Here is a 25,511-nt window from a genome sequence, read left to right on the forward strand (position 1 = left end):
CTCTGGAAGGGGCGGACGTAATTTATAGCCCCCACTTTTCTGCTTGTTGCACACACACACACACACACACACACACATATAAACACTGTAGCAAATCAGCACACAACACACAGTAAACTGTCTGTAGTCCTCACAGCAACGTAATGAGAATCATGTTTAATTTTTTAAATTCCTTTTGATTTCCCAAATGGTCTGTTCTGTTACATTTTTTTCACGAGGCTGACTAAAAAGAGGAACCTCAAAGTCGCACCGCTTTGATCACAGCTTCTAAATTAACAAGCAGCATGTGAGGCAATTCAAGAGCTACAGTGTTGTCTCCGAGCCTGTTGTGATTGTGGACGCGGACCGAAGTGAGGATCCGGGATTTGTAACAGCGAGCGCCCTCTCAGATCCAGGTCCCTGTTGTTGTGATTGGCTGCGTGTAGGTGGCTGGAGAGCGCACGGGGAGTCCTGGAAAAATGGCTCTGGCAGAAGGAACTAAGTGGGTGCCTCTGGTATGCTGACCTGTACACAGTCAGAGATGGGAGGTGTGACTGCTGCTTTTCCAAACGGGGCTTTGTGGACCGCAGAGGGCCAGAGCTGGTTTGAAGGGCTGTAAAGGAACCCAGAAAAGAAAGTTAACTGCCATGTTACTGCAGCCATTAATTACACTGGTGAGTGATTTGGAACAATAAAAGGCATCTGGGGCCACCCAGATTTAATTGTTCATGAGCACAACTGCTGATGTGTTTCGTCCATACAAAATTTAATGCGCTGAAGTATGTTTGCTCCAGACCAGCGCTGCTCAAAGCAGAGCCCCACAGGCCGAAGTTGGCCGCCAAAAGGTTCGATTTGGAACGTCTGATGTTTCCAGCAAAGGAGCTTTTCCAAGCAATAAATAGCTTTTCATACAGTTTTTCTTTTTTTGGTCGTGTGTGTGGAGGAAATTCATCTTTAATTATGTAGTATCCCTAATTATTAATTATTTTGCATAATCTGAGTGGCAGGCAGAGTGACATAAGAAAGTCAGTCAATTAAAGGATAAATTCACCCAAAAATAATAGTCCACAAAACATTTCTGGAGCTTCACAGCAAAATAGCATTGCAGCGTTCTCCTAAACATCTGAAGTACATGGGGACTTGATTAAAAAAAACAGAAAATATACATTAAATGGCTCCTTATGGTGTAATCCCAGCCCCAAGAAGCCCCGATATCCCAAATTGATTTGAAAAGTAATTATTTACCACCTTGTTAAAGCACCGTAGCTGCTAAACTACAAATGTAAATATTGTCTTTTCAAATCAATGTGGGATCTCAGGTATTCAGGAGATAACGCCGGAGGATCTGCAGGGAGCTGTTTTATGTTTGAAAACGAGTCCCCAGCTACTTCGGTTGTTTAGGAAAATGCTGCAACGCTGTTCTTTCCATCATCATGGGGGTGAGTAGATAATGACCGGATTTTATTTTTTGGGTGAACTCTCTGTACGCTTTGTGCCCTTATGTATCTTAAACTGGCACTAGATACGATTTTTGCTTCAATATATCATTATGAAGTAAATGTAGATGTAGAGGCTATAGAATAATGACACCATCGCAGTTTAAATTGGCACCCTGTGAACCTCGCTTTCATTATGCGGATTTTGTCTGCCGTTGGGTACGAAAACTCCCAGGAAAAATGAAGGCTGACTGGCCATCTAGTCAGGCAGGCAGCCTGGCATTACATGAATGAATAAACGTATGTTTTGCCCTGTGTTGTTGGTAATTGCTACTCCGAGGAAAATGGAAACGATCCAGTTATAAAAGCACTTTGGGAACACTTGGGGGGGAAGGTTGTCTGTTCACATTAACAAAACAATACCGGTGTTTGCTTTGAGTCCACCTTTAAGTTTCGGTTTTGGCCCTCACAAAGGAAAAAGTTTGGTCACCCTTGCTCTAGATACATGGCGCTGGTGCCTGAATACTTTAATATATAATTTCCCAGTTATAATCTGTACCGTCAGGCGGTGGTGGCATGGCACTTTAAACTGTGGTCTTACCAGAAATTGGCCGGTCAGACCTCTCAAGCTGCCATGTTGAGCTGCTGTCTGGATGCCAGGGTCGCAGAGTGGGCAATGCATTGGTGTACTTACGCCCGTAGCTCTCTTCATAATGCGTGACCGAGTAATGAGAGGACGGTGGGGCATGGTGGGCAAACAGCGACTTGGATGGAAGCCCCTGGAAGACAATACACAGTACATCGACATAGCCTGTATGCACAGGCCTTCGCTGGATTAAGATATAGAGGGCATGACCTCTTCTTTTACAATAATCTTCAAAAGGCTCACTATGTGACAGCAGCAAATTGCTCTAACTAGCCTCTAAGTGCCCAGTAGGACTGATGATTTTACGTGTTTTTCATGACTGCTGAGTCTGGCCAGAAACTTGCTTTCATAAAGAGTTTTATCACAGGCCTTTATCTCGGCCGTCAATATTATGCAGAAGTGGCCACAATCTGGAGAAGAAAGCCCTGACTTGCAGGGCTGTGGCAGGCATTCAATTGGTGTTAATGCCATGAAAGAGCAGTTAAAGGCTGACCTCAGCTCTCAGCAGGGCAGATCTTCTCTCAAAGACGTCTGGCTTGAAGTCCCAGTGGGGCCCGTAGTCTACACGGTTGGTGCTGTTGTCTGTCTTTGGCTCCCGAGTGAACTATGTCGGACAGAATAAACAGACACCGCAAAGAGGAGTGAGGAGTGAGGAGGTGGGTGGGGGGGAATATATGGGGACTTGAGCAATGAGCCCAGCGCAAGGATCAGCAAAGCTCACACTTCAATATCGATCCGCACTGTTGTACAGTATTCCTTAAGTCATTTCTCCTCTCAGATCCTGAACCAGCAGCCCGTGGCCGAACCTCACGTCGATGCAATTAGTCTCCAGCTCAGGCCTCTCCCACCAGGAGGCTGTGCTGATGTAGCTGAACTGAGGCTGCCTAATCACTTTGCTATAGATTTGACTACCAGCTGAGGTGCTACAAAACCCTTGGCGGGCTGCCACCGGTATGACATCAGGTTTTGTATCGGCAGCATGAAAAGGAATGGTCTGTTTTCTCACACTCAATCAAGTTTTGTGCTTAAACCAGAGCAGCTGATTTTACGAAATAGGTAATAAGCAAGCAAAAATTCTTACCTGAAGCCTGTCTTCCGCCCAGTTGCCCAACAGCACCTTGTTTGCATACTTCTGCTCTATTCTCCAGCCGGTTTGGGCCCACTTATCATGTGCCTTTGCTTTCAGGTTCATGCCTTACCTGCTGTCAAACAAACCTAACCGGGGACATCTGAAGCCCTGTTAGAACATGGTTAGCTCATCAAACAGCATGTAGGTGGTTTCACCTGGCTCCATAATAGCACAGGCAGTGCAGGGGAAATAGAAGAGCTCTGTTGCTATGGCTACAGCAAACACTAAAAAGGGAAGGCAAGCAGAGCGTCCTGGAAGCAAATGGGAGACGTCTCATATCTGTGGTAAAAAGAAATACATTCCTTAAGGCGAGGGCATGACTTTTACCTTTTAGCAGTATACTCTATATTGTTAAAATGGTGCCAGAGAGTGTGTGCAGGCTTCTTGCCCTCAGGCTGCTTTTCATTTTTGGAATAAAACAGGTGTTGTTTATAGATTTCGATGTGTTTTTTTTTTCTCCTCTGTGAACACTATACTTTTAATGAAGAAGAAGACTCAGCCACTGGAGGCCAGTTTTGTTTATTAAAATATAAAACAAGATGGAAGGTAGAAGTACATCACATGATCCTATTTATGATCTTTACAGTGTTTCCACATAGTCAACAACACGATCGACAACCTGCACTGCAGAGGGAAAGCTGAGCCAGCCCTGGTTAAAGAAGTTAATCATGCCGTGAAATCCTTCTTTCACGTGTTGCCAGGTGACGTCCTTTTCCAAGTCGAGCAGCCGTTTCCTGTAAAGAATCCCATCATCCCTCAGGACATCATACTCACAGGTGAGGACGAAGGTGGGCGGGGTTTTCTGAATGACAGCGTCGTCCGCCAGTAAAGGTGAAACCTCGTGTTCTAAACCAGCTTTGATTGCGTGATACACTTCCCCGTCATACTCTGGGGTTGGTTGCTCATGGACGCCCCGTTCAAGGCACTCAGGTGGTAGGTTGGAAGGGGAGAGCCACTCCTTAAAGCATGGCCTGAGCTCGGTGGGGACGTGAATGCCTTCCAACACGTCCTGGCACACAGACATGTCCCCATTGATGTACTGTAGGAAATAGAACGCCATCCGGCCACGAAACAATATGGGCACAGCATGATTTTGCTGGTATGAGGGCAGGTTGAAATCTGCCATCTGCAGGGCTGGGTAAATGAGGACCTGAGCACAGGGGGACGGCAGATGTCCGTCCTCTCTCCTCGCCAGCCTTTGGCACAGCGCTGCTGCCAGGTTAGCCCCAGTGCTGTCTCCTCCGACTGCCACTCTGCGTGGGTCCACGCTGAACTCTGCCTCAGCCACAGACAGGAAGTGACACGTCGCTGTCTCGCAGTCGTCCAGCTGGGCAGGGTACCTGTGCTCAGGGGCTAATCGGTACCTAAGAGAGGTGAGAGGGACGACGGAGAACAATATGTTGGATTCTGGCTTTTTGCTAGACGGAATAAGTTTTGGGATATTAACGTGTTTTGTGGTAAAAGTTTAAGTACCCAACAGAAACCACAGTGGTGCCCGACTCCTTGGCGATGTGCCGACAGACTTCATCAACAGAATCTGTTCAGGATTAGCAGAACATCACAGGTAGCAAGATGTGTTATGATCTTTTAAAAGTAGCACACAAGCACTGCAGAGAAAACATGACATTTTTTTGGTTCTCTCTCTACCTACACTGTTCTTTTGGATATCCAGGCCGCATTTTTTTTTTATTTTTTAAAGAAATTACTTTACATCCTTGCTTGTTACCATCTGAGCCTTTCATACACAATCATGATACCATCACCTGTTACCAATGTACCTATTAAATAAGGTGTTTTTGGGGCGTTCCACATCTGTCACAGTCTTTTGTTGCCTTTGTCCCAACTTTTTTTGAAACATGTTGGTGGCATCAAATTCCAAAAAAGGCATATATTTACAAAATCAATGAATTTGATGAGCTAAAACATCTAATATAATGCCTTTGTGCTGTTTTCAATAGAGTATATGCTGTTTTATTTCTGTTTGTGTTGTTTACCCATAGATGGAAAGTACTGTATTTGCGTGATAGCTGCAGTGAAGCAAATGGGAATGTTGTTCGTGCCGCCATGCTGGACAGGTGTGACAATTCTACCCCCAGGGGGCGCTACAGTAACAATATAAGATGATACTTCTCCAATTCTGTTGCCCTTAAAAAGATTAAACTTGGTACACAATGTAGCATGTTCAAGACATATCAAAGCCATATTGTGGCCATTAATAAAATGATGCCATTACTCCAGAGTGCATGATTCAATTAACACAAAGTTGGCCAACACTGCTGTGAAATGTGATGTCAGTGACCTCTCAGTGGAGCAAGAATGCAATCTAGTTTTACTGAATATACTAACAAGACTGTATGAACGCAGAGTTTTGTGATGAATTTACCACTACAGGACTTTGATTATTGCATACTCACTGCAAGCGACAGCAACGGTTGCAGCCGTCACACACATTTCCTCAGAAAATGCCAGTTTTTTAGTTAATTACAAGTTTGTTCATTTAAGTATTTATATATATTTTACAACTTTCTTCTTTTCCACTACATCTCAGAGGAAAATATTATGTTTTATACTTGTTGCTCAGTTAGTTAGTTAGTTACTGGTTACTTTGCAGATACTTGACGTTCAAAAATATGAGGATCTTCAAAAATGTGATGAATCGTTAAAGATCAAACCGCCCAACAATTTATAAGATAATCAGAAAAAAAACAGAAATGTCTGAAGCTGCACACTCAAAACATCTTTTTCCCTTTTTCAAAAATATATTAAAACATCAAAAATTTTAAAGCTCAATCCTTGAGCCAAATGTGAAATGAAGTGTAGACTGCTCCACCACCAAGATTCAAACAGAAGAGAGAAACTTCATGTTACCCACAAACTGATTAACAGACGACCCGTACTCTACACAAAGTCATTCATGTTTCTGATGCCATTAAAAGTTTGTCTGCAGCACTTAAGTTAAACTCAACTATGTATCTGAATATATCTCTCATTTATAAAGTCAGAATTTAATCCATTCCTGCTTGTCATTGAGTATTTCTTACAGTATTGCATTTCCACTACATTACTTCAGTAAATTATCCGTGTACCTATACTGCCCGACACCCATCCTCCTCCGTGGAAATACACCAGTGCCCTTCTCAAGCCGTCACACACAGCGGTAGGTTCATAGACTCGCACTGGCACCTCTGAAAATGTCAGGTCCTTCACTCGCAGGCCCGCAGGAACTGGATTTAAGTGAGTCAGGAAACAGGCCACAAACCACCGACTGAAGCTGACCTGTTGACAAACACCCAGACGCTGTAGGATCCGGCCCTTGTAGGAGAGGAAGCACACAGTTACCACAAGTAGGACATAATGTTAAAAAAATAAAAAATAAAAAAAGGGTTCTTGAAGGGTAAAATCAAAGTGAAAGTTATTCTCTCTGAGTAACCATATTTACTATGACAACATCAAAGCACGAGAACAGATGACCTTGCTTTCGTTGCACCTTTGTTAGACTTGATTTCTTATCTAAAATTTCTCTGATCTGAGCTTTATCAGCTGCTGGAGGACAAGGCAAGGAGAGCTGAAAAGAGTTTTTTTTTTTAATCTTGCACAAACAGACGTCTTTTCCTTTACACTAAGGAATATGTTCTTTTAATGATAATAAAAAAAATAATTACAACAGATACAATAACACGCAGAAAACATAAAATAATAAGCTCGAACAACTCCATGGATGCAGTGGATACTCACCACAATTGCTATGCCGACGAACAAGCCATGAACCATGTGCAGTTTCCCACTATTTGCAACCCCACGAGGAATGTCTGAATTCATCAGCTCAGAGTACACAAGTCCAATTACCAGAAGGAGGAAGGCTGCAACAAGAGCAGCGAAGCCAATTATTAAAATTGCCGAGCCGATGTCCATGGTGTTGCTGGTCGGCTCTGTTAAAGGCGAGTCATTAGGAGTAAATGTTTTATCTGCCTGCTTTCAGTCTCCTGCCTCCACTCCCACCTCCACGCGCAATGCATTCTGACCTTGGATTCACTTTATGACATGTTGGGCATGTGTGGGTGCCCAGGAAATAATACCTATATTCCTCAACGTGTTTTAGTGTTTCCAAAAGAAACCAAGTTGACCCTTTATGAAATATCACACAACATATTGTTTAAGATAACAGTAATCTATTGGTCAATTGGAAGAAATTTAATTGCCAACAGTTTTGATCATTAAAAAATAATTTATTTCTTAAGAAATGCTGCTTGTTGATGAAGGTTCTCAGTCATCCAGGTCATGGTAAATCTAGGTGCTGTATCGTAGGCAACTGGACTTGCTGCTTCCAGCCTCTTTAAAGGAGCTCTGTGGAAATTCTGTGTCATGCTTGAAACCGGTTGTCAGTTTATGTTAGCAGACTCCATTTCTAAACTAACGTAAGCGTAGAGAGGCACTGACACGAGACACTCAAAAACTTGCATGAAGTCCTTTGGACTGTCATGGAAAATCTGACCGTAGTCCTTCACAATGAAATCCACGGTCCAGCAGCATCAAACAATCGCCCACAGGCTTGTATAGACAACCGAGAGAGACAGGGAAGGTCTCATTTGTCTCAAAGTGACATGTAAATTGCTAAATATAATAATTGCTGGGATATAAATACAGGTGTCATCGATAGCAAAGGATTACAACGATTGTAATTCATGTAGACTCTTGGTTAGGTCAGAGTAGATACACAAATACTGGTTTTATTTTTTTGTATAGTATTTTGACCTTGTGATTCACTGCCAGATATTTTTACTGTCTGTAGTTAACAAGAACACACTCTGTAAGAATGTTAAGATGTCTAGAAATTGCAAGTCATAAACAACACCCAGAGATCAATGGTCTTGTGGAGTACTACTGTTTAACATGTAAAAAAAAGTAGTATAAAGTCTTTAGCGGCATCAGAGGAAGCTGCATGTAATCTGATAAATTGCCTCCAAGTTGGCATTGTGGGTAATGTAGGCACCAGGTTTTGGAAACAAAGAAGAATGTGTGGAGTAGAAAAGGTGATAGTTCTGGTTCTGCAGTGTCTATTTTGATCATTTGTTTTAAACTGTCCATAAGGAGTCCAACAGCGTCATAGGAGTACAATGCTGGACAAGCGGACTGCTTTTCAAAAACCTGGTGCCTACATTACCCACAAAGCAACTTGGTCACTGAGTGACATCACTGGAGGCAGTTTATCAGATTCCATGCAGCTTCCTCTGGAGCCACAAAAGGTTTTCAACAATTTTTTCACATATCAAGCAGTAATACTCCCGAAGACCTCTACACACTTTCATGAGGAAAATTGGTGGAGTTACCCTTTAAACAAACCCTCTGATATGAGGTGTGTGTCACTTGCATTTTAATATATTTATATTCTTTATTGTTGGTGATGTTGTGAAGCATTTTGTTGTTAAATGTCTGTCTTTGAATGGAATTGTTGTTGTTTTTTTGCTATGAACAAAAAAAAGCATTTCCAAAATGATAACAGATGAAACTAACTAACTAGGCAGATTAATTGATAATAAAAATAATCATTATTTGCATCCCTCATTAACAGATGAATGTTTTAATTAAGCATACATATTCATAGTACCCATTCGGTTGCCTTCCAATCCCGAACAGTCACTGACGTTCCTGATGTTTTTCCTGCCTTCATTCATGCCCCTGGTACTGAGGAACGTTCTGCTTCTTCCAGCTGCACTCGGCACAGACCAGCATTTTGACTGTCTGGTGTCTGTGAGGGAAGAAAATGTTCAGAGATGCTCCCCGGTGCCTGCCTACATGAGAAACTCTCTTATCTGAACTTTCTCCGCTGATCTGTAGATGGCAGTGATAGCATGAGTATAAATAAACAGGGCCTGCTGAAATATACACTATTTACATTTTTGCATTCTGCGTGCAGCCGGAACCCATTTGCCACTCATTGTAATGCATATCTTTGGACTTCTTTCTTGTTTTGTTTTTCCTCAAGTCCTCTGAGTTCAATTACATTTCACGTCTGCAGAGAATATTACGGCACAAGCTTCCAGTGCAACCTGACTCTGGGTTCAGTTTCTGTAAATCTCAGAAATTTCCAAAATGAAGACAGCATCTGGAGTCGTGTTGTCTTGGAGGTTTGAGCAGCCCTCGGGAGCCTCTCTGCCTTCCCTAAGTAGCTGAGCCCAGCACAAAGCAACCATTGTGAGGCTGCTCTTTAAACCCATCCCAGTTGCTGAAAAAGCCCTGCATTCAGCGATACCCTGTAAAAATCACAGTGCCAGGGCCAAAAATCACAGACTGGAATCTTGTCTGAGGCCCATGAATTCATAGGATTTGTTTAGGAGGTATTCATGCAGTATTCTGTTTGTCACCATGCCGAGCTGCTGAGACCGAGCTGACCTATTTCCCAAATTGCACTGTCACACACAGAAAGATATAGTCTGCTTCAAAAACACTGTTACCACGACAAGCTGGGTTCAAACAACCGATGTGGTTTTGAACATTTGAGACCACGACCGATGTAGGACACACTGTGTAACATAAAAAAATCATTTTCAGGAAATCCTGCTGTGCTTATGCAACTCAAACAATGTTTGATGTGATTTATTATGTGAGCTTGAATCACCCAGAAGTGACACTGACATTTATTCTGAAGCTACAAATGTTGTTTTGTAGGTTTGTTACCGTCGGATTATTGTTGCAGGAGACAGCAGAGATCAGTAACTGGCTCAAGGGCACATCAGCATTAGGGGAAGTACGGTCATTATGGAAGTTGAACCCAGATTGCCCCATGTAAAGGTAATCACCTCAGTTATTCTTCAGTTCTTCACATCTATCTACTTAATCGTCTCGGTGGAACATAACTAAGTACGCTTGCTCACATTCTGTACTGCAGTACAAATCCAGTGTACTTGTACTTCTACTTCACTACATCTCAGAAGCCAGTATTGTAGTTTTTACTCTGACAGCTTAAGTAGGGATGCACATCATGGACTTTTTTCAGCCGATACTGATAACCGATTATACCTGCTTCTTGTGGCTGATACCAATAAGGCAACTGATAATTTGACACCTGAGGGAAAGAAAGGACTCAGATATAGTGAGCAAAGATGGATAATCTAATATTCCTGATAAAGAAATGTTGAAACCATGTTGTTTTGCTCTGAAACTGATCTCATTTTCGATGACAAATCTACCAAAGGTCTGTCTGATATTGCATAATTTAGTCCCAGTTCAAGGGTTCTTGGATACGTGGGAGTTTGTTGTTGCTACTGAGTGACACGTGAGCTCGCACAGTGCATGCACAGTTAACCACTAATCACAATCATTCCTGATGAATTTATTAAACAAAGCAGGCCCTGCTTTGGTTTGTTTGATACAATGGACTCCACTGCAAATTATCCACCCCAATTATTCCTGAATGATCATTTCTTTCCAAATAGAGCTATTGAAGTAAACCGGTAGTTTAAAATAGTGTTTTGTTGTGTCCTGCAGCCCTGATCCCCAGTTACTAGGACCCTTCATGTCCAGTGAAAACCATGTAACACCAAATTTGGTGGATTAGAGGTACAGTATGTGGCTCTGACGGGACAGAGATGCTACTAACGTATGACGATCTTATAGAATATGATGTTTTGCTGTAGATTAAACTACCCAACAGTATATCAAGTGGTTCAAATTAGCTCAGCCGTAAACATCTACAGCATAAAAGTGCGACATGCAAGGACATTAATCCAAAAACATCAGATATAATAGAAACATACTGACAGGGACAATGATTACTTTTACTTTTTATACTTTAAGTACATTTTGCGAGAGTAACCAAGTACAAATACTCCATTACTGTACTCAGGTATCTGTACATTACTATTAGTATTGAGACAACTTTTTACTTTTCCTCCCGACATTTGAACACAAATATCTGAACTTTCTACTCCTTACATTCTCAAAACAGGCTTGTTATTTTAGTTTTAAACGCATTTGAGGGGAGTTATCGATTATTTATGGCGCTTTATCGACCCAAAATGTCAGTATTTGACGTCCTGGGAATGAGACCCAACAATCAACTATCTTTCTGGTGCATTTAGGAACAGCTGGGACAAACCCAACTGATTCTACCTTTGAGTTTAATAGTCTTTGAATTATATTAATATGACATGAGATTCAGTTAGCTTTGCACATAAATGGCCGGTAGAAATTACCTTCAGAGGGATACTTTTAACTTTTATACTCTGAGTACATTTACGAGCCTGTACTTTAAAGAAGTTGAATCAGTACTTTTTTTTACACAGGTATCTGTACTTCTACTTGAGTTAAGAATGTGTGTACTTTTGCCACCTCTGGGTATTATTACCTTTACTTAAGTAAAGGATCTTGACTGCTTATTTGGGGGTTAATGTGATTGTGACAACTGTCAGGACTCCCAGTTGTGTGTTTGTTTAGTGATTAGCTGTTTCTTTCTGTGTTTGTTTACTTGGTTCGCTTAATTAATGAGTGGGCGGGTGTAAAGATTAATTGATTAGGGCACTCTCAGTCATTTTCTGAACAAATACCTCCATCTGACACACTTAGGTGAGGATACTTTGGTTCTTAAAGGAGCACTATGTAGTTTTGAGAAGAGAAAGATCTTCACTGACTGTTTTTTTTTTAAATGCCTAAACAAACTAAATAAACTGTCTTTGTTTTCATGACTGAATAAACAAACTGACCTTAAAGGACAACAACAACAACAATTTCATACTGTTTTACTTTGTTTATATGTGGCGGACCCTGCCACCTTTCTAGCCTCAAACAGTGTTCAGGGACCTTATTTTCCTCTGAGAACAGCTTCTTTATTCAGTTATGGAAAAAATAAACATGTCTGAGTTTGCATCATTTCCTCAATAATATTGTAAATATTAAAATGCTGAGTTTGAATTTCTTCTCCATAGTGCTCCTTTAATTTTGTCCTGACTTATAACTTTGAGCAATGATTGCAACATTGTTCTTCAACAGGCTTCAGTTCCAGTCACTTAAATCAAGTTTCCCCAAACGTGAATGGGGCACCCACCTGGGAAGGCAATGGGGCGACCACTGGGGGGCCCCGGACCACAGATTGAGCACCACCGCTGTAGGCACATAAAGGGGGTGGGGAAGAGGCAAGTACGCAACCACTCAGGGCAGACGGGCACTGGAGCACAAATATTCATCCCCACTTAACATGTCAATCAGGATTAATGCCCCTTACAGACCTCTTCTTTAGGTTCACCCAGGTCCTCTCACTGGTGGAGGCACCGATATATAAGGCAGGACAGGACAGGACAGGACGGGACGGGACAGGAGCGCAGCGGTTTCAGTAGCGCACAGCACGGAGCGTCGCCTGGACTTGTGTCTCACGTCTCTGCGTCTCCACCAGTAGTTTGACAGGCGTAATGAGCGATCACTCACACGTTTCGAGAGCGTGATGCATGTCGACTAACATGTCAGAGCTCCTTCAAGTCACACAACTCTCCTCCTGCTGCTGCGGCTGCTGCCTTTTCACTCTTCCTCCGTCTGTGGATTACTCGTGCAGCAGTTTGTGAGGCTGCACATGAGCGTGTTGTTTTGCATGCGGATAAACTTGCGGGAGCTCCACAGTCGCTGTTTTGGAGGATATCGGCCGCGTCGTGCGCGTAAACTTGCAGCGTAAACACTCTCTGTTTCTGTCGGCTGCTGCCCGCGAGCACTCTGAGACATGGAGCTGAAGAGCGCGTGTCGTATGTTTCTCTTCCCGGTCCAGATGCTCTATTATTTAGTCCGAGCCAGTCTGGTTTCTCTGTTGCCGAGCAGAAGGAAGGATCTGAGCAGGGAGGTGGTATTGATCACCGGCGGGGGACGAGGCATCGGGCGACACCTGGCCAAAGAGTTCGCCAAGCAGGGGGCCAGAAAGGTAATATCATTTCACTTCGGCCAACTTGTTGCACCCACACAGCTCCCTCCTGACTTTTCAAGTTATTTTGCAAGAAACTTTATTTGGGTTCATTGTGTGTCAGTAGTAGTTGGGTCAGCCTGACACACACACACACACACACACACACACACACCTCCCCTCCTCCTCCTCCACCTCCCGGTAGCGGGGTCAGTCATGTCCACCCTGCCCCATGTGTATTGTTGTTACTGTTCTATGGAAGCAGGGATCATAACCTCTAAGTAGCCTCGTTGGGCCAGCGAGACCGGAGACATTGCCCTCAATTTTGGTTCGTGTATTGCACAAGAGCTCGGGTCAACCAGGGGCCAGGACTGGGCAGCCTTTATGGCTGATTGATGTGATTATAAGTGCTGCATTGGGCTGACACTCATTCTGCTGAGGTCTGGGGGGATTGTGCTTCTGACTGACGTGTCCAGAAAGTGTTTTATCCAAAGATTAAGGCATTGACTCCATGTGCCTCTATGCATGTGTGTGTGTGTGTGTGTGTGTGTGTGTGTGTGTGTGTGTGTGTGTGTGCACAGCCTCACTGCTTCAAAGACATTCACACAATAACACTCCTGCTCTGAGCTTATTATAGTTTTAATAGTTTTTGCCCTCTTTGCTCTGTTGTAAAATCTGCCATATCACAGCACAACAAAAGGCTCCATGATGCCTTTAATAAGAGCCAGATTAGGTTTTGTTTTCAGGACATGAGATGCCTTTTATGGAGTTTAATGAAAAGTAAATGAATCCAACAAACACAGTGAGGGAGGAACAGATCACAGTATCTTGGATCAGTCCAAAGCTAAAGTGGCGATTCTAACCCATTAGAGTTAGAAGTATTATGACTAGTTACAAGTTATGATTCATTATACTCCCAGCTGAATGTTAAGGTGACTCTTGCTTGTTATTATCAACATCAGAGTTCGATTACATTCAGATTGCAAGAAGTGCAATATCCAACTCGCAGAAGAGCCAGTCTTTGGTTAAGGTTAGTAGTGTAATGCTGCTGAGATGACCTGGCCTCCAAATCTTGTTCTCCAGGTTTAAGAAAACATGTTTGTTTGGTTCAGACCCCAACAAATGTTCACTTCATCTTGATTTTAAGAGTTTTGCAGTGAAACTGTGATCCAAATAGTCATTCCCATTAATCGTGTGACTCACCCCGCAATCGCAATATCTGTCAAAATAATCGCGATACGATTTGTGGACCGTATCATGCAGCCCTTATAACGACTCGTCATTATGTTTCCCAGCCGAATGTCAAGTTGAATTTTGCATGACGTTATCCATCAGGGTTCGGTTATGTTCCGATTCAGAGGGCTGTGATGTGATCGCAAAACGATCAGCGATGCATCTCAATTAAGGCGGCACAATTAAGTGAAACCTAATCGAAATGGGGAACCTACTGTACAAAGCCTTTTCTCCAGCTGTAAGAAAACGTACTTGTTTGGTACAGACCCTAACAAATGTCACAACTTCATGATCTTAACAGTTTTTCAGTGAAATTCAGTTTTTCAATTTTCAGAGATATCTCCTGAAGTTAGCATGCTAACCAGCTAGCCCCGTCCCATCCTGGTCCCAGGCTCCTGTGCTAGCGGTGTAAACACTAACGCTCCCCTGGTCCCCAAGCTCACAGTCCAAGCTGCTAATTGCACGGCTAACTGAGCTAACTCGGCTAAGTACCTAGTGTCAGCTACAGTTAGCAGCAGTTAGCGGTTACACAGGTGATATGCTGCCCGCCCATTTGTTTTGAGTATATATTTGACAGGTGACAGGTAGATTTATTAGTTTACATGATTTGTTTTTTCTCGCTCAGTGACTGATTTTAAAACATAAAGGAATCGTAGTCATCCATAATTTTTTAAAAAACAGATGAATTTACTTCCATTTTCTTTGCTCATGCTCAGCTACCTCACCAGAGTGCAAGAAGTAGCCTAGTTAAACACGACGCACATGTTTACATCTGTTGCGTTTCACCATCCACTTGGTTCAGCCGTAAGAAACATGCAGCCTGGTCTTATAAATATATTTTCTGCATGGAGACATAACCTTTCAACATCTTGAAACATGTGTGTGAGGTGATCCAGAAGTTACCGGATTACACGGCTGAGCTGGAATAAATCGTTGGATATCATGTTTGCAAACTCTGAAATTGCAAATCAATATTGTCCCTGGAACTAATCCAGTCCTGCAAGTATCAGAGAATCACCCAACCCATCAAACCTGTGCACCCTCCAGTCTCCCCCCCACCCTCACCCTCACCATCCCTCACCCCCCTAACAAGGAGCCGTCACTCGGGCCTGAAATGCTCGAGTGGCTACACACACAGTACCTCAGCCCTGCAGGTCGGGCTCTGTTCCCATCATCACTTCCAGCTACACTTTGTCTTCCAATCCAGCGGGTGAACATTCCACAGCTGAGTGCCTGATGAGCTGCCGGTGTCCCTTCAGCAGGGATGTGTTAACACAGAGCAGCGCTATTTTTGATCACCTCAGATGGGAGTCGTCATTACACGGGGATGGGAATGGTGGTAATTTCCCTGGTAGAAAGCGGTGAGCAGCCCAGCTGAATGCTGCGGGTTGTAATTATCAGCACTTGTGTGACAGTGGCTCATCTCGCATGCTCTCTCAAGGCGCAATTTTAGCAGCTAGAAAATATTGCTGAAAGCTTGATGAAACACTAACTGCTCGCCCTCTGTCTTTCAATGCGTCTCCTTGGGGAACGAGCAAGAAGAAACCAGCGGGTTTTTAAAAGCTTTACTCTGCAGCTGCACAACAAAGGATGTCACCACGCTTTTCAGCACCCCATTGTTGGGTATTATCAAGGTGTGAAGGCTTTGAAAACAACACCTGTGGTAATGTGTATGACAATTACTCCCTGCCTAAAGAGATGCTAAAAGGGAATAGGACGGTAATTATGAATAGGGCTAACCTCCACGAACTCGCGCTCACCCCAGTTTGAGCCCCTTTGTGATTGGCAGCCGGAATTTCCTTTCCCCTCTCCTCGGCTTTGGTGTTTTCACGGTGTGAGGAAGACTAACTACAGCGCTGATGAAAGAATCCGGCGAGATGGAGAGCCGAGGACTCAGGAGGGGAGCCAGGTCTTCTTGTGTGCTGTTAGGGGGGAACCGTTGCAGAACGAAGCCCTGAAACAATAAAACCAGACCAAAGCATTTTTCGAAAACGGCATCCAAGTTCAGAGCGCTGCAAGAGGTCTTTCAGAACAACTCCAGTAAATAGCTGACAACTTAAAACAGCATAATTCTTCAAAGCTCCTTTTTTTTTCTAAGTATTTTTCACCATGACAACAACTCCAGGAGAAAGTGATCGCAGAAAACATGGATTTTATGTGGTTGTTAACATTACATAAAGAGATCAGTGCACGGAGGATGAACCAAACCGAGGCACTGACAACAGGTTTATGTCAGTGTGTGTGTGTGTGTGTGTTGTGCTGGAGGCGGGAAGCACACCGCTCCCAGCTGGGTATTGCCCTGCAACTGACCTTGCTGTCTCCGCAGTAATTAGACAGCGGCAGGCGACTGCCTCCTGAACTCCTGCTGCCCCCTCTGTGTGCCGCCTCTCTGCTGGCCCATACAATGGGTGTGAAAAGGAGGGTTCATACCCACCCATACATTCAGACCTGAGAGATAGAGTATCACTGTAATTCAGCTGGAGCTACCGGGGACACGGAGACGAACACCACAGCCGGTATTGAGTGGCATCTCCAATCCCTCTCAAGGTCTCGTGTCGAGGCTTCGGCGACGTTAATTTGTTGATCAGACAGCTTTTACTTCCAGCATGTGTTGAAGTCTTGTTAGGCACGCCTGGTTAGAAACAATCACTGGTGTATCACTGATAGCAAAGGCGGCTTGAGCAAGGTCAATTAAAAACTGTTTTCTTACTGTTTCTATCCAGATAGCAATTTGGTTGGTGCTTGTTTGTTCTGAGGGTCCCGTGTGTTGTGACGGGTGATAAACCTAATGAATTAAATAACATTTTAACAGGAGAGCACAGTTTGAGTGCTGACTTTTAATGAGAGCTGTCAGCTTTGTTTGTAAGGCTCAAATCCTATTAAAAGCTTTCAGTTATTTATCAAGACCTGTCTGCCTTCGCTGATTACTCAAACGGGCTTGCAAATGAAGCAAACAAAAAAAAAAGCCCAATCAAAAAGCAACTCAAACAAGGGCCGTTCACAGAGGGAGCCAAACCCCTTATTGCTTCTGATCTGATAAAGAAATAAAGAACACATTCCAGACTGTAATCTTTGATGTCTCTGGAGCTTTACCCTGTCAGTGTTTCTGTGTTTGACTCGTTTACTATCAGACAGCTATTGACACACGAGCGCAACATTAAAAGCAATCGCAGCGCAGTAATTTGATGATTTCTAAGAGCCGTGTCTGCGCAAATTAACGCACTGTCAGTGCCAGTGTGTTATGTTTGGCTCCACATAAATGCTGGGTAAATTTGAAGAGATTGGCGCTGTCTGAAAGTGTCCTGTTACCGCAGGAGGACAGGTTCAATACGTGCAAAAGATGACGTGTGATCATCTGTAGCAATGGGAAGCCACACACACACTCTCTTGTGTGTGTGTGTGTGTGTGTGTGTGTGTGTGTGTGTGTGTGTGTGTGTGTGTGTGTGTATGGTACACACACGCAGCCTGTCTGTCGCTCACATACACAAGATCACTTTCCAGTAGACTTTTTGCTCAAATATTAACCTTGGTCACGGGCGACCGGCCAAATCCCACACTGGCGTCCTCAGCACTTCACACACGCACTGTTTTCAGACTCCCTGACCAGAAATGACGGGGCTCATCTGCCCAACAGGCCGTGTAATCTCTTTGAGAATTTGTGTTTGAGAGATGAGGAGGGCTCACCCCCTGATTTCATTACCTTTCCCTGACCCCGAAGACTGACAGATCTAATTGCCCAATCACTAGTCCCCCACCTCCATCCAACCCCATGTTCCCTGCTCAAATGACCGGCCTTCATTTAGTCTCCGGGTGGATGAAGAGACAGTTCATTCACACAGCAGCCCCCGAGCCTTTAATCTTGCTCGAAAACTATTTGTTGGAGTGAAAATGGCCTCTCTGTTCTCTGAATGAAAAGAACATCGCTGCCCAAAGATCCCCACAGTTACACCAGGTCTCACTGCCAGAAAATATTGCGCAAAACTGACGTAATGTTGTGTTGATGACTGACTGTGAAAACAACCCCTTTTGTTCCATTTATAGGCTACAGTTCACTTGCTTCTGATCTCGGCACAGTTTCGGTGCATGCAGAACATTTCCCTATTTGTCTCTAACCTTTTGAATTTTTTAAATTTTTTTTGCTAGGTGATCCTGTGGGGCCGAACAGAGAAGTGCCTCAAAGAAACAGCTGACGAGATCTCTGTCTCAGGAACAGAGTGCCATTACTTCCTGTGTGATGTGGCCAATCGGGAGGAAGTCTACAAGCAAGCCAAGGTGGTTAGAGAAAAGGTACACCAGTTTTATATTTAGAGACGTTTCTGCTTGCACAAAAAGGAACCGTGTTTGCACACAGTGAACCTCTTCATAAAGTATTTCTCTGTGATGCCTCTCTGTCTCCTCTCCTATGTATACTGGCTCTGAGCCGCTGTCTCTCCCATCTGGTGTATAGATTACACTTCATCTGAAATATCTGAATAAGAGCGGGGAATATTGCTGAAAGCTCTGGTGCAGCACAACTGTGTCATCTCATGAAGGCAGACAGAAAACACACAAGATCTCTGACAGCGTTCTCTTTTTTTCCCCTCGCTGTGCTTTTCAATCTCAGGTCGGAGATGTTACGATACTCGTGAACAATGCAGCTGTAGTCCACGGCAAAAGTCTGATGGACAGCGATGACGACGCCCTTCTGAAATCCCAACACATCAATACCATGGGACAGTTCTGGGTAAGACTTGCAGGAAATTAAAGCAGAGGGAGCTCGCATGCAGAAGAAGGGGAATTCCTCCGAGCAGATTATCCTTATCGTTTTCATATTTTGATTATAGCGTGGCAGTATTTACAGTAGGCACCCCCGGACTTGTCAATCACGACTGCTATTATGGCAGGTTAAGTAGGGTATTTCCAATTCTCCTCTCAGCCCCTGAAACATCAGAGGGGATTTGAAACTTGTGGCATTTTTATTTTGAATGGAGATCAAAAGGCTGTAATATGCAGACAGAAATGCAATTATCAACTAAATGGAAATAGAAATTTCATCTGTGGTTACACTGCGGGCCTGTTACTCTTGTCTGTTCTTCTTTTTCCCTCTGCTGAATATATTTCACCTTCTATTTGTATGCTTCTCTCCACCCTGAATTAATTCTCCGCCTTCATTTAACCCTTTTTTTCCTCCCTCACCCCCAGACTACAAAAGCCTTCCTGCCTCGGATGCTGGAGCTGCAGCACGGCCATGTAGTGTGCATAAACTCCATCCTGTCCCAGTCTCCCATCCCTGGAGCCATAGACTACTGCACCTCCAAGGCCTCGTCGCTGGCCTTCATGGAGAGCCTGACGCTGGGCCTGCTGGACTGTCCCGGCGTCGGCTGCACCACCGTGCTTCCCTTTCACACCAACACAGAGATGTTCCAGGGCATGAGAGTCAGGTATTTATGCATATATATATATACATATTTTTTATTTTTAGCCAAGCTGGAGGGATGGTGATGCTGGTCCTCAGGTCCATAGATCCTATGAATGTACTTTCATGTTCCCCACAGGATGAACCACACAGACAGTGGGGACCTTTCCTCTTGCACCACATTGAAATTTATAGTTCAGAGAGAATATCTTAACAACTACTGGGTGGATTTCTGGGAACTTTGCTATATATATCCAAGGTCCCTTGATATTCTGAATACTTATTCATCCAGCCCCACCACTGCTCACTTAATAGTTAATTTGGCTTTTTATCTACTTGTTGGATATGTTTGGTTCCCAGACAATGAATCCGATGAACTTTAGTGATCCCCTGACTTTCCCTTTTTAATGAGCTACTCCCTAGTAGACCCTAATAAAAGACGGTCACAGTGCTTGGAATCTAAAGTGAAAGTTTATGACTTTGCGCAACTGTCAGACAGAAACTCCCCCACAGTTTCATTGTGACTATGAATATTATTGATCTACTTGGCCTTAATAAATGTAAGTAATAGTAGTAGTAGCAAAAGTAGTAGCATCTCAATCACCAAAAAAGGAGTTTTCCTGGTCATTCATTCATTAAGCAGTTTATTGATTGTCGGCCCATCTGCCCTCTAGCGGCTGTTTTGAGGCATTTGTAGACGCTTTAAAGGTGTGATATGTAACAATTGGCCACCTGTCGATTTGATTCTCAAAACAAAAAGGGGGCAGCATATTGCTGGAGTACCCGCTAACTGCTGTTAACTGCAGTTGCCATTAGCCAGTTAGCTCAGTTAGCCGTGCAGCTAGCAGTTCGGAATGGGAGCCCGGAGCACCAGGGGAGTGTTGCTGTTTACATCACTAGAGCAGGAGCTTTGGACTGTGATTTCTTCACATTCATAGTGTAGTTAGTTTTTGAATGTTTTCAACAAAAAATCTCACATATTGCACCTTTTAAATCTATAATAGTGCTAAAGTGTGCGACACAGACTGTTCTCATACATGTGTATCAGTAGGCCCAACCTTCCATATTGTTGTGTAATAACTTTTGGAAATGTCAGAAACATCTAGTATACAATTTGGCAGCTTCCACCAACAATTTATCTAAAATTAGCTGCTATATTAGCATGTCAAGCTAAATCAGGCTTTGTTGGCACCATAGATTCAAATGATCTGTTTGGAGTAATGAAGCTTGAAAATTCATTCTTCATTTTATTAGAATGATCATCATTTAATGTGAAATCTACCATCTTTTCTTTTGTAGGTTCCCTCAGCTCTTTCCACCTCTCAAACCTGAGGTGGTCGCTCAGAGGACTGTGGATGCAGTCAGAGCAGACAAGGCCTTCCTCTACCTGCCCTGGACTATGCATGCTCTTGTCATTCTAAAAAGGTAAAACAAAAATAAAAAAATCTAATTGTAATTTGACATTTCTTGTCTTGTTTTCGTCTGTATAGTTGCTTCATGCTTAACATTCCCTCCCTTGTCTTTCTGCTCTTTTTTTAGCTTCATGCCACAAGTTGCACTTGAAGAAATCCACAAGTTTACTGGGAGTTATACCTGCATGAACACGTTCAAAGGGAGGACATGAACCGGGATTGCGCACAATGTGAGCGCGGCCTCAACAACTCTGAGGTGTTATGAAGGGAATATGGACCTTAAGACATATGGAGGTGGAGGAAGCCCCATGATAGTGTGAAGACAAACACTTAGGGGACATGCAAGGTGGTTCCTTCTGCAGGTAGAAATAATTTGATAAACTGCAGGACACACCCTGGTCCCATTCGTATGTGTGTGTGTGTGTGTCTGTGTGTGTGTGTGTGTGTGTGTGTGTGCGCGCGTGTGTGTGTGCGCGCATGTGTATAGTATGGAGAACTGAATGCCATTCTCACTTTGAACAGAAGCCATGCATAGGACTGTACCAGTAGTTATTCTGGGAGTTTTTTGTGACACTTGTTTTAGTCTGTTTTTACACTTCTTCTTTTTTTTTTATTCTCCTTTTAACGTGTCTTTGAATCAAACCAGATAATAAAATGGAGTTTTAGAGACGCGCCGTGTTTCTTTTGTGCATGATGAAAATAGAAAGAGCGAACACTTGGGAGGCACACGTTGTTTTGTGTCTGGGTTTTGACTCCCATGGCAGCGTGATAACAACTTTTGATTTATTCCAAGCATGAGATCAGTGACTGTGACAGACGATGTTGTCAAAACATAAAACACAAGCTTGGGGGGGAATGTGTATAATTGTTTGTTCTCCTGCTGTCAGAAAACGGCGCAGGGGGATGGTGTAATGCTTCATAAATATACTGAACTCAAAACAAGTCGGTCAGGACCTCCTCTTCACATGTGCACAGTAGTCTAAACCACACTGAGTGAACATGCACAGGCAGAGAGACTGTTGTATTTATTGAGCCCTGAAAGGACAGAACTCATCTGAGTTTCTAAAAAGGAAAACTTCTGAAAAATAAACTTTTATTGCTCATTATAAAGATATCGATGTATCATTTGGTTTTGTTATCTTGGCTCACTTTCATAAAATCTTACAATGTCTGCCTGCTACACGTTTGTGGTAGTAGATCATATAAATGTGACTTGCATTAGCAAAACCCCAGAGGCTAATATTCCAGGAAAAAATGGGACATTATGGAGCCTCTTTCGTTTTATTGCATATGAGTCTCAGCATGCTCCAGGACTTTAGAGCAAAACAGAGGAAAAGAGCTGTATACATTCACAATAAATGAGATTTATTAATGCCAGAGTCAGAGAATTACCTTGTGATTGAGGATATTATTTAAGAACTAGAAAATAATGTCTTGAAATTGTCAGGAGCCAAGCTTGGTAGCTGAAGTTGGTCCATCCCCATGGGAAATATGCAACTGTAACGACTTCATACGAAGAGGAGAAACTGATCTGTGATTTCATCGTATATGAACTGAATAAAACCCTGGAACAGTAAAACTTAGTATATTAAAGGAATGTTTGAAATTTCAATTATTGTGCTTATTTACTTTCTTGCCCAGAGTTGGATGAGAATATTGATATCACTTTCATGTCTGCACAAAACATATTAAACTAAAGCAACCAGCATTTGAGTTTAACTTAGCTCAGCATTAAAACTTATGAGCAGGAGGAGACAGCTCGTACGGAAGCTCTGAGGGGCAAGTGAGGATTTTTTTTCCTGGTGATCCATTTTCTAAGTCTGAGTTGTTGTTTTTTTACTTTGTGTCACACAAAACAATTTTTGTCTTGGAAAGAAAAGAACTTGAACTTTTTTTTCTCCTGAAAAAAAATATTTTTCCCCCTAATAAAAATTAATTGTCTCCTGAATGATTTTTTTTTATCCTGGAAAAAAAAGTATTTTTCTCCTCAAAAAAAAAATCCCCTAAAAGGAAAATTCACTTGGTTTCACATGATTTTTTTTTTCCTGGAATAAAAACTTGATGTCAAACATGATCACGATCTCTCTTGGAAAAAAATAATAATTTGGTTTCAAACATAACTTTTTTCTCTCCTGAATTTGTACTTCACTCAGTGTCACATGTTTTTTTTCTGTTGAAATCTTTTTTTTCTCCTGAAATAAAAATTTCCCCTAAAAGAAGATTCTCTTGGTTTCAAACATGACTTTTTTTCTCTCCTGATTTTTTTTTTAACTTGGTGACACATGATTCTTTTGAAAAATAAAGCTTTTGCTGGAAAAAAATTCTCCATGATTTTCTTTTCTTCTGAAAAAAAAGAACTTTGTTTCAACATTTTTTTTCTCTCCTGGGTTTTTTTTCCCTGAAAAAGGTTTTTTTTCTCCTGAAAAGGATTTTTTTTTCTTCTGAAATTTTTTTCTCCTGGAAAAGAAAAAAAGGGTGTTTTTTCCCTGAAGAATAGTTTTTTTTCCCTGAAAAAATATTTTTTTTTTACAATTTTCTTTTACAATTTTTCAGGGAGAATCGCCCCCCCCCCCCCCGAAAATAGTTTTCTTTTCCTGAATTTTTTTTTTTTTTTTCTAAAAATTTTTTTTTTTCTCCTGAACATTTTTTTCCTGATCTTTTTTTCTCCTGAAAAAAAATAATTCTCCTGGAAAAAACATTTCTTCTGAAGAAATATTTTCCTGAAAACCAATGTCCTGAAAAGAAATTCTTTCCTGACTTCTTTTTCTCACTTGGTCTCTTTAATTTTTTTACACTTGGTATCACACATGATTCTCCTGAAAAAAAATTCTCCTGAAACTTTTTTCCCTGAATTTTCTTCTCCTGAATAAAAAAAAAACCTTGAAAAAAATTTCTCCTGAAAAAAAACTTTTTTTTCACTTGGTCTACATGATGTTTTTGCTTCTGAAAAAAGAAAAAAACTTGGTTTCAACATATTTTTTCTCCTTTTCTTTTTTCCACTTGATATCACACATGATTCTCCTTTAAAAAATGTCCTGAAAAAAGGTTTTTTTTCCAGAAAAAAATGTTTTTTTTCCTGAAAAAGGTTGTTTTTTTTTACTTATGACTTGGTCATAAGTCCTAAAAAACATCCTACTTTAAAATATCCTGAGAGTGGTATTGATCTCTAACTCCTGGCCAAATTGGTCAAAATAAGCTTATTTCCCAAAATGTTAAACTATTCCTTTCACTGGAATAGCACCTTAAACACAGCAGGGATGTCTAAAGGTAGACGTCCCCCTCCTGCATAAAAATATCTCTTTCCACTCCATACATATTTTTTCGTAGACATAATGTTTTACACATGCTGAAGAGATTGTGTTTATTGAGAAAAGATAAAGAAATCAAGCTTCAAAAGATGTGTTTTATAATCACATCCCTTTCTAAGCCAGGAGCGTTTCTTATAGCTATACATGAAGTTAGCACCTGGCCTTTCTTCCACAGAATTTCTGTGGCTCACACAGTTGACTCACTGAGGCAGGTTAGACAGACTGTTTGAAGGTTATTGCATTGATTTATATCATACCTTTGGGTAATGGTGCCTCTATTTTGTCTGTTTTACTTTGTCAAGGACTACTTGAACTTAGCTTAAAGTTTGCACAATCCCAAACAGACCTGAGACACTTGAGCAAAATGTAATTGTTCTCCTACCTCAGTTACACAACAAGGCAGCTTAGTCATTAAGCCACTGAAAGACCAGTGTGTACCTGGTTTTCTCCAATAAGAAGTTGTTGCCCTTACTGTCATGTGTGACCTGTACTTTTAGTCAGAGAATAGAGAATAGTCAGCTGTGCAGTCCATGAAGGCCACTCTGACAAATAAAGACGAGACCACGAGGGGAGAACCAAACTTTAATGGAAGTGGAATGAAAAGTTCAGGTTATACTGCTCCACAAAAACACAATACCAGGGACCATGAGCTGCAATAAACTAACTCATAATGCTGGGGAGGGTTTGTGCTCTTTTTCACATCACAGATGGCAGACAGTGAATCAGAGCTCATTAATGTTTAATGAGATGAGGATAAAATCTGACCACATTGAGGTTTATCACAATGAACGAAGGGCTGTGGTAAAGATGAAAATGCCACACTCCTTTCCCTTTTTTGACCTATTGTGGAGCCGGTGTTGGACTGTTTTTACACTAACTAAACCACTTTATGATGTCTAGACCGACCATGTTTGAATTAGGAGTATATAAAAATACAAATCATCGAGAACTTCATGGTTGGATTTGAAAAACAGTAATTTCAGTTGGAGGAGGATGGCTTTCTCACATGAAACTCTGACCATCAGCCCATAATGTTACTGCAGTGTTGTGCAAGTTCACACTTCACAGGAGTGAGCTCAAAGTTCAGTTCACACAG

General features: G+C 42.2%; 3 protein-coding genes across 3 annotated transcripts; 1 reads left to right on the top strand and 2 right to left on the bottom strand.

Annotated features, from left to right (window-relative positions):
* Positions 1 to 296: 296 nt before the first annotated feature.
* On the bottom strand, positions 297 to 3,253 carry cfap107 (cilia and flagella associated protein 107). The gene is made up of 4 exons (XM_073467630.1): positions 3,143 to 3,253; positions 2,555 to 2,665; positions 2,017 to 2,194; positions 297 to 592 (listed from the first exon to the last, which is right to left on the bottom strand). Exons 1-4 carry the CDS (start codon positions 3,251 to 3,253, stop codon positions 297 to 299), a joined length of 696 nt encoding a protein of 231 aa, XP_073323731.1.
* A 517-nt stretch (positions 3,254 to 3,770) lies between these two features.
* On the bottom strand, positions 3,771 to 7,102 carry aadacl4 (arylacetamide deacetylase-like 4). Its single transcript, XM_073468801.1, has 4 exons — positions 6,926 to 7,102; positions 6,277 to 6,502; positions 4,664 to 4,727; positions 3,771 to 4,554 (listed from the first exon to the last, which is right to left on the bottom strand). The coding sequence occupies exons 1-4, from the start codon at positions 7,100 to 7,102 to the stop codon at positions 3,771 to 3,773; spliced, it is 1,251 nt and encodes a 416-aa protein (XP_073324902.1).
* Positions 7,103 to 12,338: 5,236 nt separating this feature from the next.
* Positions 12,339 to 22,221, top strand: dhrs3b (dehydrogenase/reductase (SDR family) member 3b). The gene is made up of 6 exons (XM_073468802.1): positions 12,339 to 13,088; positions 18,444 to 18,587; positions 18,904 to 19,023; positions 19,482 to 19,720; positions 20,995 to 21,120; positions 21,235 to 22,221. Exons 1-6 carry the CDS (start codon positions 12,894 to 12,896, stop codon positions 21,317 to 21,319), a joined length of 909 nt encoding a protein of 302 aa, XP_073324903.1. The 5' UTR covers positions 12,339 to 12,893; the 3' UTR covers positions 21,320 to 22,221.
* The last annotated feature ends 3,290 nt before the right edge of the window (positions 22,222 to 25,511 follow it).

Source organism: Pagrus major, chromosome 6 (genome assembly GCF_040436345.1).
Source record: "Pagrus major chromosome 6, Pma_NU_1.0".
Taxonomy (NCBI): Eukaryota; Metazoa; Chordata; class Actinopteri; order Spariformes; family Sparidae; genus Pagrus; species Pagrus major.

Excerpts from the sequence above, each read along its gene's own strand:
- aadacl4 (XM_073468801.1), bottom strand. The coding sequence starts at position 7,102 with ATGGACATCGGCTCGGCAATTTTAATAATTGGCTTCGCTGCTCTTGTT. Across the intron at positions 6,503-6,925 it reads TCGTCGGCATAGCAATTGTG|GGCCGGATCCTACAGCGTCT; the intron begins GTGAGTATCCAC and ends CTCTCCTACAAG. Across the intron at positions 4,728-6,276 it reads ATGGGTGTCGGGCAGTATAG|ATTCTGTTGATGAAGTCTGT; the intron begins GTACACGGATAA and ends AATCCTGAACAG.
- dhrs3b (XM_073468802.1), top strand. The coding sequence starts at position 12,894 with ATGGAGCTGAAGAGCGCGTGTCGTATGTTTCTCTTCCCGGTCCAGATG. Across the intron at positions 19,024-19,481 it reads ATACCATGGGACAGTTCTGG|ACTACAAAAGCCTTCCTGCC; the intron begins GTAAGACTTGCA and ends CCTCACCCCCAG. Across the intron at positions 21,121-21,234 it reads GCTCTTGTCATTCTAAAAAG|CTTCATGCCACAAGTTGCAC; the intron begins GTAAAACAAAAA and ends CTCTTTTTTTAG.
- cfap107 (XM_073467630.1), bottom strand. The coding sequence starts at position 3,253 with ATGAACCTGAAAGCAAAGGCACATGATAAGTGGGCCCAAACCGGCTGG. Across the intron at positions 2,666-3,142 it reads GGGCGGAAGACAGGCTTCAG|TTCACTCGGGAGCCAAAGAC; the intron begins GTAAGAATTTTT and ends TGTCCGACATAG. Across the intron at positions 2,195-2,554 it reads CTGCCCTGCTGAGAGCTGAG|GGGCTTCCATCCAAGTCGCT; the intron begins GTCAGCCTTTAA and ends ATTGTCTTCCAG.